We start from the raw sequence: 16,560 nt of genomic DNA, 5'->3' as shown, positions 1-16,560 counted from the left end.
ATCTCATAGACAATGCAAATGTGGTTGTACAATTTGGCTATGCTACAATTGCAGCTCCTCGAAGAGTCAAAATAGATATATTGCGCGGAATGACATAATCATCACGGTACTACGTAAGACTGAAAACCGTTCATGTATAGGTTCTAATCTCTGTGACCCGGTGTACTCTGCTTTCGATGGGTACCCGATATACTGGTCTACCTGGCCCACCCTTCCTTCCTTCCTTCCTTCCTTCCTTCCTTCCTTCCTTCCTTCCTTCCTTCCTTCCTTCCTTCCTTCATAGGGAGTTACGCAGCATACCAATCCAAGAATAATAAACCTAAACTAGCTCCAATAAGAAAAACCAATAAAAACAATCTACCTTCTTTACCTCTTTCTCTTGCTTTTTTCAATTGTTCATTCGCTTTTCCAACTTGACTGACACTTCCAACTGCATCTTCATATAATTGATCAACCATTTCAGTTTGTTGAGATAAATGTCTTACTAATTCAGATTGGAGTTGAGATATTTCCAATAAACTTGATTCTGCCGATAAGACTGAAGACAAAGTAGATGACATGTGTTCCAATAATACATTATTTTCATTTTCGAATGATTGGATCTGTGATGAGGTTATTTGATCCTCAATAGGTACATCACTAGGGTTCATTATTCCCAAACCCCCAGTGTATCCGTTGCCATTTGATAAATGAGAATCGGATGTTGTGAATGCTGGATCATCTACACCGACCATTATACCATCTGGGATTTTGTGATTCACCGATTTCGATTGTGATTGTGCTAGGTTGTTCATTCTTGAAGCTTCGATCGATGCTCCTGAACCTAGCGTTTTACTTCTCTCTTCACGCCGTTTAGACCTTTCTTCTTGTAAATCGCTGACAGTAGAAGTGAGTCTGGCTAAATAATCGTTCAATGTCCATAACACGGATGCTCTGTGAGCATTGATCAATGGTGGGAAAGACGACGATGATTCCGAAGGGAGTAATGAAGGTAAGAATGATAGAACTGTCGCTTTAGCAGACGATGTCGAAGGGGTTTTGGATTTTCGAGCTATTACATACATTTGTGTTCAAATCAGTTCTTTTGGCTATCAGGTCGCGATGGCATCGAGACTAAGTAAGTAAGATGACTCACCATGCTCTGATATTTCCAAAGCGTTGACACGCTCTTTACATCTCCTTAAAATCATTCTAGCTCTTAAGTCAATTTCATCCCTTTCTCTATCAGTCAGATACTTGACTCTTTCCCATTTTTTCCATTCGTTCTGCTCATCCTCATCTGCTGCTTTATTTTCTTTATGTGACCTTCTAGATAAAGGAGGTGGTTCGACTGTCGATAAATATGGTTTTCGTACTGATGTAAGAAGATGTTGTAATGACAATAAGTGATTATACTATGAATCATGATGAGATCGTTAGTACTTTTAGTAATCGGAAAAGCCACGGTGAAGGTGAATCTCATTCCTGAGAGATTGAAAGGAATGGGAGGAATTTACTATACGGTAAGACTCCTTCAAGAACTCTTCTTCGTCCAAGTCACTTTCTTTACCTTTACCTTTTCTCGAAGCAGATCTGACATTCAATCTTGAAGGTGATTTCGACCTTGACGAAGGTGGAAGTTGTGACGATTTCTCCGAGAGAACATCTTTGAACAGATGTGTATGATCAATGGATGGCATGTCGAAGTTGACGGAGATAAGCTTGTTAGACTCAGCTGTCTACTTAGTAGACTTATACTGAATTTGGTATTGAGGATATCGAGAGATGTTAAAACGTCAATATATAGAAATGCCATGTCATCTAGAAGGGGGTGCCCCTCATCTGATGCATATCGCAAAAGTAAAGAAAAGTCATGTCGTCATCATTCTTTCTCAACAAAGCTTTTGTAAAATGCCACACTCATCTGATACTCCGTGTAATGCCGTAATGCATCATGATGAAGGGGATCGGAAGTCTGGACCCTAAGCTATTTTCGATCGGAATACCTGTTGCTGTACCAGTATAAAGTGATTTTGAGGGGTGGCATGATGACCGAAGAGGAAGCGATACCAATGTGGAGTGGGTGCACGGGTACCTCGGACTCGTACGGTTCAGCATGATATCCTTCATTGCAGCTACAAGTCCGATGGTTCCTCTGATCACATGCTCGTAACTTCAAAGATGGATCGGCTCGATTACTCTAATATTTGTATGACTTTCATGCTCGATGGGCAAAAGATTACATTCTTGCCGTAATATACGGGATTTTTGACTTGCAGGAATCGCGTCTTTTTCTTCTCCTTTTCAAAACTCTACTCGAGTTAATTGAACTATACTCGTACTCGTAGCTTTTGTCAGCAATAATCACTAGAATAGCGCTTTTTAGGTCGTTGTTATATATTTATAGCTTAGCGGTACAGGAGGTGTGAACTATGCTACGCTCGGACCTTATTTTAATTCCAAAACAACCCAACTCTAACTTATTGTAACCCCCCCTTTGGTACATGCAGAACACCCCCGTTATTTGATGCCATACATCCCATACATCCTCGTCCTCACCTTCGTTCTGATACATGGACCATACACGCACCATTTCCATTCTCATCGTACAATCCAAATGCTATCGTGTTAATCAGTTAGTCAAGTCGCATAAGTTACAAGACCAGCCCCGGATGAGACCGCAACAAAGGAAGGAGATTGAATATTATTGAATTGAATTGAATACTGGACACATCAATCAACCCCTTTTTACTTCCGGTTCCCACTTGAACATCCACCCTCAATTCTCATCCTCAAGGTCGTTAGTACATTCTGCTATTGGAGTAAGGTAGAATACTTGGATAATCCAAGTAGATATCATCGTCTGTTGATCATTCGCAGATTGGAAAAGAAATCGAGGAGAAAAACGAAAACAATTAATAAAGAAAAATACATACGTTGAAGGAAAGAACAACAACGCGCGCAATCTTTCACAGCAAATCAAAGAAAATCAATCTATCATCATTTGCTATTCACGTAGTTTGTTAAAATCCAATTCACAACACGACATCATCATTCATTCAATTCGACTTGTCAGTTTTATGATCAATCCTTTCCGGCGAGCACACCACTTGCATCAATAGGGCTGATCAAACGAAACGCTCAAACGACTTTTGATTCGCCTAAACCTAACACGATAGTTGAACAATAAAGGTGAAACACATCCCAAATTGTGACAATCATTCCTTCCTCCTTCTTACATCGTCAATCAGATCCACACTTTTGCTAGTTCACAAAAGAAGCGTGTTCCCTTTTCTTTCCCCATCACTTCTTCTCCTTCCTGTTCTTTGAATTTACACAATGTCAGGAAGTAATACAAGCCCCAAGAGGCAAATTCGTCATCCACAAGCATCATGTGAGTTTGAAACACGAAAACGCCTTTTCCCTCCTACTTCTTCTTATCTGAGCGCACTCAAAGCTGACGATATATCACGCTCAACCTTTCTTGTCTTTCCCTGTTTCTTTTTCAATCTGCAAAATCAATTCAATTCAAATGTTATCTTTCATACCTTAGATACGGGTGCGACACCAATGACACCTAACTCGGATTCTTCTCACCAGCCTCTCCCCCCTGTCTCTCGCACGGTCGAATATCATCGACCATCAAGGAACAGTGCTCATTATTCTGCTGGAACAGACCTTTCTCTTGGTATGGTATCAACATCAACAACCTCATCACCGCGTATCCCACAAGGAGGACAACAACAACAACAACAGCAGCAAGTAGGAAGTGGAGGAGGTGTACCATCATCATATAGATCACCAGTAATCTCAACTCCTATGGGATTTGATACATCATCAAACCTTCAACCTACACGTGCCGCACCTGTACCACCCGCACCAGGAGTTTTAGCAAGAAGAGAGTCACAGAGATCAGGAATAGGAGCAGGAGGTGGAAGTGGATATCAAACTAAACCATCATCAAATTCACCTAACCCAAATAGATACTCTGCTGGAGCAAGTTCATCCTATAATAACATGACAATGTCATCATCAAATGGAAATGGCGTTTTACCACCACCTAGACCCACAAGAGCAGGTACATTACCACTCGGTGAATTCCCCAGTGGTAGTAGTAACGGTTGGGATCAAATGTCACCTACTATACCTTCAGCAAGAAGTCCAAATATCACCAACAGTCCATCAACAGGTGGATCGGCTTTCTTACCTAATCCGGTCCCACCTCCTCTCCATCATCAACCAACCTCAGCACCTGGAAATCCATATTCAACTCAATCATTAGAAAAAAGCTTTGAAGACGCAAAGATCGGATTAGGTGTTGGAGTACCTCTACAAGTTGCAGAACCGAAAGATAAGGATTTACCGAAAGATCCAGGTACAATAGGAAGAAACAGAAGTGGTACAGGCAAAAGTAGTAAAGATAAGAAAAGTGTCTTTGGATTCATGAGTGGTGAGTCTAAATGCTCTACAAGTACTACCATTTGCCCAGCTCAATCAGACCCCATACCTCTACCCACTCGTTCCGTTGTGTAATCCATTTTTGATCCTGCAAGAAAAGATGAGCTGACGAGATATCCGTAATTTAGACCTCTTGACGACAAGCAAACCCCCTGTCATATCCACACCCTACGACCCGATTCATCTCACACACGTCGGTTTTGATTACAATACCGGACAATGTAAGTGATGAGTTGCGGAGAGATGCGGACAGCAGAATTGACTAATGTTATCATAGATACTGGTATGCCTCAAGAATGGCAAAAGATCCTTGATGAAAATGGAATAACGCGAGCAGAGCAAGAGGAAAACCCAAATGAGGTAAGTTGAAATGTCGGCTTTACCGACATCAGAACACTCACAAGACAACTGACAAAACACTCTGAAATCAGGTTCTCGCCGTAGTACAGTACTTCAAAAACCGTGACGCCCAACAAGAAAGTCAAGAAGATGAAGTTTGGCAAAAAATGAGGAATGCCGAACCCGTGCAAACACCTGATTCACCAGGCATACCTCCTAAGGATACGAGCATGTCCAGAGAGGGTAGTGCAGAAGGTGGACCATTGAGGGGTGACCAGTTCGCGAATCCCGTCAGTTGGCCTCAAACGATGACATTAAGAGCCAAGTAAACTGACATGTTTATCTTTAGCGAACTGCCCCTACCCCGCCTGCAAAAGCTGGACCACCTCGAATGCAGGCCGATCGTCCGCCACCAGCTCCTCCTGGTCGACTTCCCCCAGCTGAACTCACCAAACCTGCCCGTCTGGCACCGGGCCAATTATCTTCCTCTGCAACATCACCGCTCGATCGATCTTTCTCGCAACGTACACCGCCTACACATCCCCCTAAAAGCAAACCACTCGATAGAGCCAATACAACGCGTGCCCCCACATCCAAGCCATCAGGATCGAGTTCATTGCCATTAGCCAAATCTCACTCGCAACAGGGACAGAAAGCGCGACCAGAGCAAAGTCCGGTTCCGTCCGGATCAGGAAGTACAGGATTGGCGAGGAATCAAACTCAAGGTGGGACGAGCAGACAACAAGCTGGCGGAACCCCTAGAAGGAGGGATAAACAAAAGGAGAATGAAGATGTTGTTAGGCAATTACAAGCTATCTGTACACCTGGAGATCCTAACCAAGTATATAAGAGTTTGACCAAGATCGGACAGGGGTGGGTTGTTTCACTCTCAATCAAGCTAAACAATCTTTGGTTTGAGAAGCTGACATGCTATGGTTTCTCAGTGCTTCCGGTGGTGTCTACACATGTCATGATCGTCATGGGTTTCCAGTGGCTATCAAGCAAATGAACCTTGAAAAACAACCTAAACAGGACTTGATCATCAATGAGATTTTGGTAATGAGAGAATCCGCTCATCCCAACATAGTGAATTTCAAAGATTCATACCTTTGGAAAGGAGATTTATGGGTCATAATGGAATATATGGAAGGTGGAAGTTTGACGGATGTAGTGACCGCTCATTGTATGAGTGAAGCTCAAATAGCTGCTGTGTCAAGAGAAGTCTGTGAAGGGTTAAGACATTTACACTCAAAAGGAGTCATACATAGAGATATCAAAAGTGACAATGTTTTGTTATCCATCAACGGTGATGTCAAGCTTAGTCAGTCGCTCGATCCTGTTGCTATTGAAATTCGTGGAGCTGACAGCTGATATCGTCTCTTTTAGCCGACTTTGGGTTCTGTGCTCGAATTGCGGATCCATTACATACAAAACGAACAACAATGGTTGGTACTCCATATTGGATGGCTCCAGAGGTCGTCAAGAGGAATGAATATGGTCCCAAAGTAGATATCTGGTCTCTGGGTATTCTTGCTATTGGTGAGTTTTGCTATTCTACAATCGCTCCTACCAATTTGGTCGATCGAATTCAATCTGCGCGTCTTGATCGTTACACCAATTGATATGCCGATGCTGATACTTACACGTACGTAGAAATGCTGGAAGGTGAACCACCTTACTTGAATGAAAATCCAGTCAGGGCTTTGTACCTGATCGCTACCAATGGTACACCCAAAGTCAAAGATTGGGATAGACTGAGTACGAATTTCAGGGATTACTTGAGATGTACTCTGACGGTAGATGCGGAAATAAGACCTAACGCAGATCAGTTGCTGATGGTGAGTAATGACAACGAAACGCTGCGCAGATCACGAGCCTTCGAGCTGATTGTTATCTGTTAAAAGCACGAGTTCTTCAAACATTGTGCTCCGTTGAATTCGTTATCGAATATGATACGAGCTGCCAAGAAGGGTTAATTGCATAGCAAGATCAGCAATTCAAACTCGATCTCCTCGACGTCTTTTGGGGATTTTATCATTATTCTGGATATTTCCAACTTTCGTATCAATCAATATAGCACATTCGCTTATACCCTGCTTTTAAATCTCATCTTTCATTGTAATCCAGCATTTTTCGATAACTTCATTCAATTCAAATATTTCACATTCTCCTGCATTACATTTCACAATTATCCGGAAAACAATGAAAAACCAATTGCTGCAAAGCTTGCGATTTCCCGTATATTTCTTTTGTATTCACTTTTTTTTATCACTGATTATTGTTCATTCTTTTCGAGCTCTTTTTCGTTCTTTTTGTAAGTATATGGCAGTTTAAGTATAGTTTGAGGTGAAAAAGGTGATCTAAAACGTTTTTCCTCTATCCAAGATACATGGAGTAGACTCCTCAAACTAGGGTGAAGCGATAGGAACCGTCAAGGGAAGACTGAAGTTGGATATGGTATGCTTTTTTAGGTCTGTAAAATAGATTTAGAATATTATTTTCATGTGAAAGAGATGAAAAATGAAATTGTTAACAAACCTTTTTTTTTAGCATTGAAAGGCTTAATCTGGCTTCTGACTAAAGGAGACTCCTTGTAGTCTGTCAGAGAAGTTTATACTTCGAGGTGGATTGTTACGAGTACATGCAAGAGTAGAGTATGGAGTACAAAAAGTGGAAAAACACTAAAGTATACGATATGACACTACTTGAACTGATTGTTTGTTGCGAATAATAATGAATACTCGAGCACTACTAGACAGGTGTGATTCTGACAAAACGGGTAGTAAAAATATTGATAGATTTCATATATTAATTACATGCAGAGAAAGAGACTAAGGATCGTATCAGAATCAAATCAAGTTTATGTCGCTGTTTTCAACACCTGAATCACTTCCACTTGTTCTTCTTCTATTTGCATTTTTGGTATTTCTCCCATTACCTAATTCCAGATCGTCAACTTTTAACCTCCCATCTCGTTTATGTCCATCTCCATAATCGGGTCTAGTCAGTAATTCCGATTCTTCATCTTCAAAGTCATCTTCACTCGGATTCAATTCACCCAATAAAGCATCTTCTTCTATATACTCAGCGGCTAATTCTCCATCGTTATTATGACCATTGGCATTACTCAATTTCCTCATTTGTTCCAGAGTTAATCTGTAGATCACGATTCCTGTTATAACTGATATACTCGATGATAAACCTATACTCAATAGATTTAACCAGAACTGTAACGGATCTTTAGTCTCGGACGCTAATGATGTTAATCGGGATCCAATAAATACTGGTATTAACAATCGAGGTTGGATTAGACTAGGTTATGTATAAATCAAGGTCAGTATATGATTTTTACACAATACAAATCGTCTCCGTTTTGAGACTACTGGAATATCTCGACAACATTGACAAAACTCACAGATTGGCTAAGATGAAGTGCCATAATTTGACGCTCTCGATTGACTACATGAACCCAAACCGATTGGACTCAGCTCAACACGTCGATCGTATCACATCCAAAAATTATATGACACTCACAGCAAATAAACCATTACCGATTGCCCAAGGTATAGGACAATATCTAATCATGATCACCAGTGGTAATCCTTTTGCTCTCATGACATTGCCGAAAGCTTCCCATTTATCGTTCTTGCCCAGATATCCAAGGAAGAATGTCTATCACAACAACGAGGAAAGGTTAGCATGTCACTCTCGATCTGGATCGCGGGAGAAACATGAATAATTGCAAAGTGACTGTTCCATGTGTGTGGAGGATAGTAATGACTCACCCTGACTGATAAGAAAGATATGACCGATCCCAACATTGATGATATGAAAGAAATCAAGAATCCTGGCCAAACGCCATATGTGAATCCTATAAGAGTGAGGGAACCCATGAACCCGAACAAAGGTGGATGCGAGCTTAGTACTACGTGATAAAAGGTCAAAGGTCAGAGATTGCTTTGTTTGTCGAAGCGTGAACAGTCCTTGGTCACTTGTCCCATCTCATTACAAGTATCAAAAGAGAGAGGGAAGAGAGAGAGAGAGAGAGATCTATACTCACTACAGAACAAACCACATAGAACCATGCCTTTCCACCCCATTCCCCTAAGTTTGATACCTAAATTACTGAAAAATAGACCTATTCGCGTGGGAGTGATGATGATCACTAAAGCCAGCATAAAGAAATGCATGAACGTTATGAACCTGTGCCATTCATTTCGAAGATGTGACGTTAGCTTTCGTCCCACTTGTGTCGATAATGTATCCATTGAAATCATGGTCGAAAAGAGATTTACCATATCGTTGCCTATTGATCGACAACGTGCATTAGCAATGATGTTAAATCCCTAGTACGGCAGATACAATTTGCATCTATCCAACTACTCACTTTGCCCTTCCTTCCTAATTTGTGATAACGATGTACCAACTCCCTAGGAATACCTCTCGCGCGATGAATGACAGCTCTCATATCTATGTTACGCATCGAGGAGAAGTTGAAAATACCAGATGAACCGGTATTGGTATCACGTCGTCGAGTCGGTGAGAGTTCCAATCGGGGCATATCACTACTGTCCTCTATTATATTCTGAGGTCGAGATTTGAGCTTGGAGGTCCGACAATACGATATCTATGAATTATGATGGATCGTTTGAAGATGGTGAAGGGATGTATACGAGATGTCGGCCGAGGATGATATGTAAGGATACTGTAATTCAGCATCACATCTCGATTAATTGTTTAATACGCAGTGCCGGACGGTGAGGGTGAGGGGCACCGCCTATACCAGAAAAACCAAGACTGTACACTTTCAAGTCAATCATCGATTCAACGACCTTCTTTACCTGGTTACTATCTTTCACTACTCACTTTGACGGATCAAGTTGACAGCATAACGGACATCGAATCATTCTGTATCTATAAATCCACCTGATTCCCTTGACAAGTTGATGTAATCCAGAAAAATGGCCAATCAACCCATCACAACTCCGTCTTCTTCTTCTTCTAGCTCCTCTTCATCTTCTACACCACCACGTCAAGCATTACTTCAAAATCTGACCACACAATCCTTACTTCTGACTCAGTTATTCTCTCTCCTATCTTCACAATCATCAACGAACCAACAACCAAACGGGGCGGAACAGATCTATGCAGCAATACAATTATCTACTTTGGATTTATCGAATTTAGTAAGAGAGACTTATGCACATCAGGATGAATGGCGCGAATTACAATCTAAGAAACGACAAGTGGAATTGTTAGAAGGGAGAGTAAGGTCTTTGATGAAAACGTTAGAAAGTGGAAGGATCGAATTGGAAGGTCTAGTGGAGGATGGACAAGTCATCAAGAAAAGTATTGAACAGAGTGAGAAGAGTGAGTATCTGTTCAACTTGTTTGCTTCTTCCTCTGCGACATAGATCGTCACTATCTCAATAAACAACTGGAATCTCCTCCGGATAAGACTGGTCTCATCAAAAAATCTTCTCCTCCTTGATACACCTTCTTACCGTCGGTCCCTGTCTGCGGCTGTTCGTCGTATGGAACATAAGTCTCAAGTGGATGATACTAACGTATTTTTCCAATAGACCCAGTACACGCTGCCACCTTGCTATCTCACGCACATTCCCTCGCTCGGCACTCTTCAGCACCGATCTCATCCCTCATGGCGGACGTCGACAAAGCTCAATACCAACCTTGGCCTACAGAGATGAGTATGAGGATGGGTCTGTTGTTCCAGATGAGCGGAGAAGGTATGGGTGGTATGGGTCAGAAAGGTACCGTTGGTGAAGGTAGGTTCGACACAACCATCTTCGGCCATAACATAGACGTGATTTTGGAAGCTAACGAAATTCGAACCGACCGTAGAAACAAAAGCTACTGCAGAAACAGTCGAACAACCTCAACCTACGATCATACACGAAGAACCTTCAAGGAGATACGATCCAAATGCTGTATTTACATTAGACTTGAACTCGGACGATTCAGATGACGATTAGACTTGTACACCCAGAGCCGTTAGGCATTCAACCACGTGAAGTGACTCTGACACTCAGTGTGTTGTGAGACGTGGCTATTGCCATATACCCGCATCAGGATGATCACTTCAGTATCATTGGGAAAAAACGACGATCGGTATTATATGATGTATAGTGATTGTGGGTATCAAATCGATGCATGTTGTAATTGTACCACAAAAAGTCTGAGAATGATGATAATATACAAGATCGTAAAATAATATCGTATCTATATGAGAATGAGAGAGACGTGTAGTAACTCGGTAGCTACCTACTATTGCAAATTGAAAGATAGACGTCAAATGAATGATGTTTCCTCCTTCTCAGTTGATCGCCTATTAGAGAGTGACAAACTTTTATCCGAGAAGGTGATCTACCAATTCTTCAACATCTCCCTAGAAAGAGGTTCAGTCTCCATCTCATACTCCACATCAACCTTAGGTTTCCTAGTTCCCTTCTTGGCTGCACCACCTTTAGGAGGAGCTTTACGTTTGGTACCTGCCACCGGTCCAGGTCCAGATGCAGTTGCAGGTTTAGTAGATGGAGTAGTCTTCTTGGATATGGGCTCGTCGTTTCCTTCACCATCTGCACCTTCTTCATCTGACACGTCAAGATCAGAGGGGAATTCTTGTCCTTCGGAACCTTCTTCTTCGGAGTCGAATTCGTCGAACTAAAAGAATTCATTTTGGAAGTCAGCTTGTTCTCAATTCAGGTCAATCGGCACGACATGCGATGCGGACAAAAGTGTGTCATTTAAGGATATTGTGAGCTTGGGATTCAGCGATGTAAAGAGAACAAGTGACTAGCATGGGGTAATCATCACCCCCTTCCCGCAATCGCACCTCTCGTATTCAGACCGAGAGAAAATCGATACTCACTTCACTGCCTGTATAATCTTCTAAATCCGCTACACTTTCATCATCTGTATCTTCTATATATTCTCTTTCACCACCTTCCCATTCTTCCTCGTCTTCATCTGCTAAAGATTCGTCATCTTCCATATCTAATTCTAATTCCTTCTCTTTTCCTTTCCTATCCATATCCAGGACCTGTCTCCATACGTCCTCATTGACATTCAATGGTGCATCTCCATATGCTTTTGAACGTAATCTCTCCAACAATTCTTTCTCGATATTCTTTTCTAAATGCGCTGCTGCTAATGCTTTTCTTTCACGAGTCGCTTCTCTCCTTTCGAGCTTCTTCTTGATTCCTACCTTCTTCGGTCTAATAGGGTTTATCAGTTGAGGTATCTTGGAAAAGCAGAGCAAGTGGGTTCCTTGTCGCGGACTGAACGAGTGATCGATGGAAAAGAAGAAGAGTACTCACTGAGCTGTTAAACTCAATCGTCTCATCTTGATCAGATACTGCGTAATTTTCGTTATACGTTGTTTACATTTATGAGTCATGAAATTTGGCCAGTATACAAGTTCTTTATCGATCTATTTTATACAAAGAAAGACATGCATCAGTGATCAGTGAATTCCAATTAATTGATAGACGTAATATCAATAGTGAATCATTTGAAAGCTTACCTGCTCCAAAGCTGTAGCGTAATTATTAGATAACTTTATCCTCTCCCACATATTAGCAGGTGTATGTGCTCTTTCAATAGTCTTCATATATAGGTATAATACACCTGTATTCATTATCAGCTTAGCGATATTCACCAGCTAGTATTATAAGATATTCGTGAATTATGTTTAACTCACCGTCCTTCTCTCTGACAGTTGCATATCTTGAATTCGCCAGAGGACAAGATTGTCTCGTACAGAAACCAGTTAAATTATATTCATTTCTACAGAAATTCTGTGTCGTTGTTCTATTTTGTTTTTATCAACATCAATATCAACAACCCCGTTGACAACAATGATCAGTAGGATATCGTGGAAGCTTACTTGACTTTATAAGAACAGAACCTGGCAAATTTCGTCAACATGATATTCTGGTAAAAGGACAGATAGACTTACTGATGATTTATGACTGTCCAGATGATATCGTCGGACTATGAACAATTTTCTGATCAGCCAAGTATCGATGAACATGATGTAGTCTTCAGCTTACCTGCATCGTATCTGCTTCTGATTCGATTCAATCTTGATGCTCTTTTATGTGGTATGATATATCTATTGATCGATGCGACTTTACTTCACTTCTTCTTCTACCTTTCAACTTTTTTGTTGAAAATCCTCCAAAATCTCCAAAATCTCCCAAAAATCTCCAAAAATCAAAATGATAAAATCCGGTTAATCTCAGTGGACATCGCCATCTTCCTATTATATCCCACAGTCAATTTATTGTATTTTATCCCCGTCAGTTTGGCTTACTTACGTAATGGCTCTCTCTCTCTCTCTCTTGGTCTTATTGCCACCTCAATACTGCATCATATGCATTGATCAACAATTCACCATTCTTCAAGAACATCATATATCACCTACTTGTTGTTATTCTCAAGCGTATCAAGCTATATTCAAGCCATCATGACATCAATACTATCGCAGCCATCCACGAGTCGAGCGGGTGCTCTTCTAGCGATGTGTACGTATTTATATCTCTGGATTCCTCCTAGCTCAGACAGCTGATCCAGTCCTACGTAGCAATAGCGAGGCCCCTTCCTCTTCTTCTAGCTTCACGTATACCGCTTCCATCGCAAAGGCAACTGAGCACATCGCGTCCTCATAAAATAAGTCACTTTGACACTTACTTGTTTGTGGAGAAGTTAGAGAAGAACGGAATGACGCGTAAACAGTCTGAAGGGGTGATGAGTGTATTAGCTGAAGTGGTGGAAGAAAGCATAAAAGGAATGGAAAGTGGTTTAGTCAGTAAAGCCGAGCAAGAAAAGGTGGGTTCACGTCATATAAACAAGGGTCACTGATCGCTCATGTTCTCGTGTTAATTGGCCATAACTTAGCAACGGTACACTGAGAAAGTAGATTTCGCTCGACTGAAATCCGAATTACAATTACACGAGAAGAATGATCTATCGTTAATGAAAGCAGAGAATGATCGATTAATGGCAGATGTTGAAAAGTTGAAACAGAGATTACGTGAAGAAGTCACAAGAACACAAGCAGGTGTTAGATTAGATCTGAATTTGGAAAAAGGTAGAATAAGAGATGAATCAAGTCAACAAGAATTGAAAATAAAAGAGGTTGATACTAGAATAGAAAGTGAAATAGCAGGTCTAAGGACTCAAATTGAACAAGCTAAATTCAGTATATTACAATACCTTGTTGGTGTGGCTACTGGTTCAGGTGCTTTATTGGTGAGTACCAGGTCTCGATTCATATGGATTATGTTGAAGATCTCGAAAGCTGACTTTGTACCTCTCATCTGAAGCTCGCATACATGAGAATGATGGTAAGCGCCTTTTCCTGTTACCCTTGTCACATCAAGGTTTGAAGCTGACAAAATTGTGGCAGAGATAGATGTGATTCATCGCCCGAGTCTTTACATTCTCCATCAAATTACCCATTCAAATCGGATTAATGGACGGTACATCATCATGCATAGATCTATCATCGTTCAGCCCAAGTAAAACATATATGTTAAACTACATCATATGTGCCCGTTTTGTTCATGATGGTCATTCAGACCATTGGCTCGTTTCGACTCAGTCATCCAATCGTCTAATAAGTCATCTTTGACTTTCCACTTCTCCTCACACCACTCCTTGAGCGATTTCTCGCCTTCGGGCAATTCGGAAATGGGTATCCTAAGAAAATCAAAGATCAGACCGTGTATCCCATCCCCTGCCTTGCGCCGAGCGGGGCGTGGTGGAACACTCACCTCTTTACGTGTATTCTGAACTTGTATCCCTGCTTCGTCATATCCTCGCAACTCAGTTGTTCAGCCAAAGAGGGTATTCTCCATTTATCTTTTCCAGGAGAGGAGTAAAGTAGAGTGGTGTCATAAACATATTTGATATGGGAATGTCTCAGCGCTGTGCGATGGATTTGAGTCAGTTGTGAATATGTTTGAGATGATTGTCCAAACCAGATTTGTACGAATAGTAACTGCAGTGTCAAATTATCGTAGAGAAGTACCGACTTACCTTGAATGGTACATACGAATCCTTTACTTCTAGGAAATAACAGATGTGATAACTCAGGCTTTCCTTTCATCCTCGCGAATGCTTGAGACTAAGAAGTGATTTGTGCATCAGGTTGTCACTCACTACCTCTTTGCAGTAAGAAGGTGAAAAGCAATCAAACTCACTTTGACAAGTTTGGAAGGTGTTCGTCTCGTACCTTCAGGACACATGATGATCCAACATGGATGAGAATTCGATGTGATTCGCAAAAACGCGTCTCTAAGATGTGAATCATGATCAATCAGTCATGCTCTTTCGAGTCGGTCGGGTCATTCATGATACGCTTGAGTCCTGGATATACGCACTGTAATGTCCTTTTATCACTTGTCCAATCTCTAGAAACCAGGATCATTCCTACGTGCTCACTTCAATCAGTCAAGGATTGATTTCGTATATCCAGCGTTGCTCTGTTGCTTCACGTAAGAAACTAAACTTTACCCATTGACCAAAAAGCTAAACCGAAAAAAGGTATTCTCAGAATTTCCTTCTTTACGAAATACCTTGAGCTTCCTAACATTCCTGCTCTACAAGATAGATACTGGAGTAAATAATAGTCGGAATAACCCAAGTGATTCTGCGAGAATTCGTCAGCTCACATATTCCTGTGAGAGTAGTTGAATAGACTTCATCAAGCTTTGATTTAGTCTGTCTCCAATTTGTACTCACAGTTATAATCATAGCACTTTCCTTCTGGGGTATTTCATCGCCTGTCACTTCTACCGCTTCTTTAGCGTTGAGTGTGATTTCCCAATGATTCTGCATATACGTCCAAAACCATTCCCTGAAAAAGACGACATCAGCAACGGAGTACAAACAAGAAAATAACCGCCAGCCGTACGAGTAGTGTTGAATGAGTATGGAAGTTTGCCAAAAGTATAAGACTCGACTCACCCGGTCCAACATGCTAATTTCCATGCTCTATCTTCTGAGAATGGCTTAATGACCAAAGCGAAGAGGAGAGAGTTGTTCGCTAGAATGACAAGTATTACCAAAGCGATGGTATGCTTGACGAGTCTAGGTGTTATTGGCATGATAACGCGTATTTGTTATCTACTCGTATTACAGATAACGCTGGTGAGCGAATCATGAAAAGAATGTGAATCAACGATGGCAAAACGTCTTTCTAGAGGGGTAAGGGGGTACATGTATGTATCTCACAGGAAGATGAAGAAATTGAATCAGTGGGAGAATTATTAAAGTGGAACATTATTTCTGCTTATATCATTTATTTTGTTGACATAAGTTATCGTTATAAATTCTTTAACCTCGAACCTTAATTCCCCTGATTTTCTTGCCGAACAACGACAAAGAAAAGTGACTGACTTCATTTCCACAGGCACTATCTAATTAGGGATCAAAAGTGAACTGCGAATGTCTTGTTATCCCACCAAGCACACTTCATCAGAACATAACATGGTACATTCTCATCTTCATTCGTCTCACTCGTTCCATGCAGGACTGTGATAGAACTCAACATGTTTGTGAGAGTCTCAGTTCAATATGCTGAACAATAAATATGACGGTCCATTATATACACTAAGCATATTTTGTTCACTCTGTTCCGTCATGTTCTCACGCTGTCTTAGATAGACTTTCTGTGCCTATGCGTATACCACAGTCCATCCTCGAACACATGACGATATTCAGTCTCTTTCCTTGTCATCAACGCGCTTTAAGAGACAC

At 41.1% G+C, this 16,560-nt stretch overlaps 7 protein-coding genes across 7 annotated transcripts; 3 read left to right on the top strand and 4 right to left on the bottom strand.

The window, feature by feature from the left end:
• Nucleotides 1-287: 287 nt before the first annotated feature.
• Nucleotides 288-1,679, bottom strand: IL334_006068 (uncharacterized protein; the record flags this gene model as incomplete). Its single annotated transcript, XM_062937773.1, has 3 exons — nt 288-1,051; nt 1,136-1,394; nt 1,497-1,679. The coding sequence occupies 3 exons, from the start codon at nt 1,677-1,679 to the stop codon at nt 288-290; spliced, it is 1,206 nt and encodes a 401-aa protein (XP_062793824.1).
• Nucleotides 1,680-3,549: 1,870 nt separating this feature from the next.
• IL334_006067 (uncharacterized protein) lies at nt 3,550-6,752 on the top strand (the record flags this gene model as incomplete). The annotated part of the gene is made up of 9 exons (XM_062937772.1): nt 3,550-4,429; nt 4,566-4,658; nt 4,715-4,797; nt 4,869-5,066; nt 5,126-5,649; nt 5,721-6,097; nt 6,163-6,315; nt 6,430-6,614; nt 6,681-6,752. 9 exons carry the CDS (start codon nt 3,550-3,552, stop codon nt 6,750-6,752), a joined length of 2,565 nt encoding a protein of 854 aa, XP_062793823.1.
• An 873-nt stretch (nt 6,753-7,625) lies between these two features.
• On the bottom strand, nt 7,626-9,337 carry IL334_006066 (uncharacterized protein; the record flags this gene model as incomplete). Its single annotated transcript, XM_062937771.1, has 7 exons — nt 7,626-8,088; nt 8,192-8,235; nt 8,311-8,448; nt 8,562-8,701; nt 8,837-8,979; nt 9,072-9,082; nt 9,164-9,337. 7 exons carry the CDS (start codon nt 9,335-9,337, stop codon nt 7,626-7,628), a joined length of 1,113 nt encoding a protein of 370 aa, XP_062793822.1.
• Nucleotides 9,338-9,737: 400 nt separating this feature from the next.
• IL334_006065 (uncharacterized protein) lies at nt 9,738-10,769 on the top strand (the record flags this gene model as incomplete). The annotated part of the gene is made up of 3 exons (XM_062937770.1): nt 9,738-10,146; nt 10,359-10,562; nt 10,639-10,769. 3 exons carry the CDS (start codon nt 9,738-9,740, stop codon nt 10,767-10,769), a joined length of 744 nt encoding a protein of 247 aa, XP_062793821.1.
• A 391-nt stretch (nt 10,770-11,160) lies between these two features.
• IL334_006064 (uncharacterized protein) lies at nt 11,161-12,854 on the bottom strand (the record flags this gene model as incomplete). Its single annotated transcript, XM_062937769.1, has 8 exons — nt 11,161-11,457; nt 11,666-12,011; nt 12,114-12,226; nt 12,320-12,423; nt 12,497-12,606; nt 12,683-12,703; nt 12,755-12,789; nt 12,849-12,854. 8 exons carry the CDS (start codon nt 12,852-12,854, stop codon nt 11,161-11,163), a joined length of 1,032 nt encoding a protein of 343 aa, XP_062793820.1.
• Nucleotides 12,855-13,264: 410 nt separating this feature from the next.
• On the top strand, nt 13,265-14,212 carry IL334_006063 (uncharacterized protein; the record flags this gene model as incomplete). Its single annotated transcript, XM_062937768.1, has 5 exons — nt 13,265-13,322; nt 13,382-13,626; nt 13,696-14,049; nt 14,124-14,144; nt 14,207-14,212. 5 exons carry the CDS (start codon nt 13,265-13,267, stop codon nt 14,210-14,212), a joined length of 684 nt encoding a protein of 227 aa, XP_062793819.1.
• A 130-nt stretch (nt 14,213-14,342) lies between these two features.
• IL334_006062 (uncharacterized protein) lies at nt 14,343-15,908 on the bottom strand (the record flags this gene model as incomplete). The annotated part of the gene is made up of 8 exons (XM_062937767.1): nt 14,343-14,499; nt 14,574-14,727; nt 14,839-14,926; nt 15,003-15,096; nt 15,183-15,231; nt 15,316-15,451; nt 15,544-15,658; nt 15,769-15,908. The coding sequence occupies 8 exons, from the start codon at nt 15,906-15,908 to the stop codon at nt 14,343-14,345; spliced, it is 933 nt and encodes a 310-aa protein (XP_062793818.1).
• Between the last annotated feature and the right edge of the window lie 652 nt (nt 15,909-16,560).

The sequence above is a fragment of the Kwoniella shivajii genome, chromosome 8, assembly GCF_035658355.1.
Source record: "Kwoniella shivajii chromosome 8, complete sequence".
NCBI lineage: Eukaryota > Fungi > Basidiomycota > Tremellomycetes > Tremellales > Cryptococcaceae > Kwoniella > Kwoniella shivajii.
This window is presented reverse-complemented; position numbering and strand designations above follow the sequence as displayed.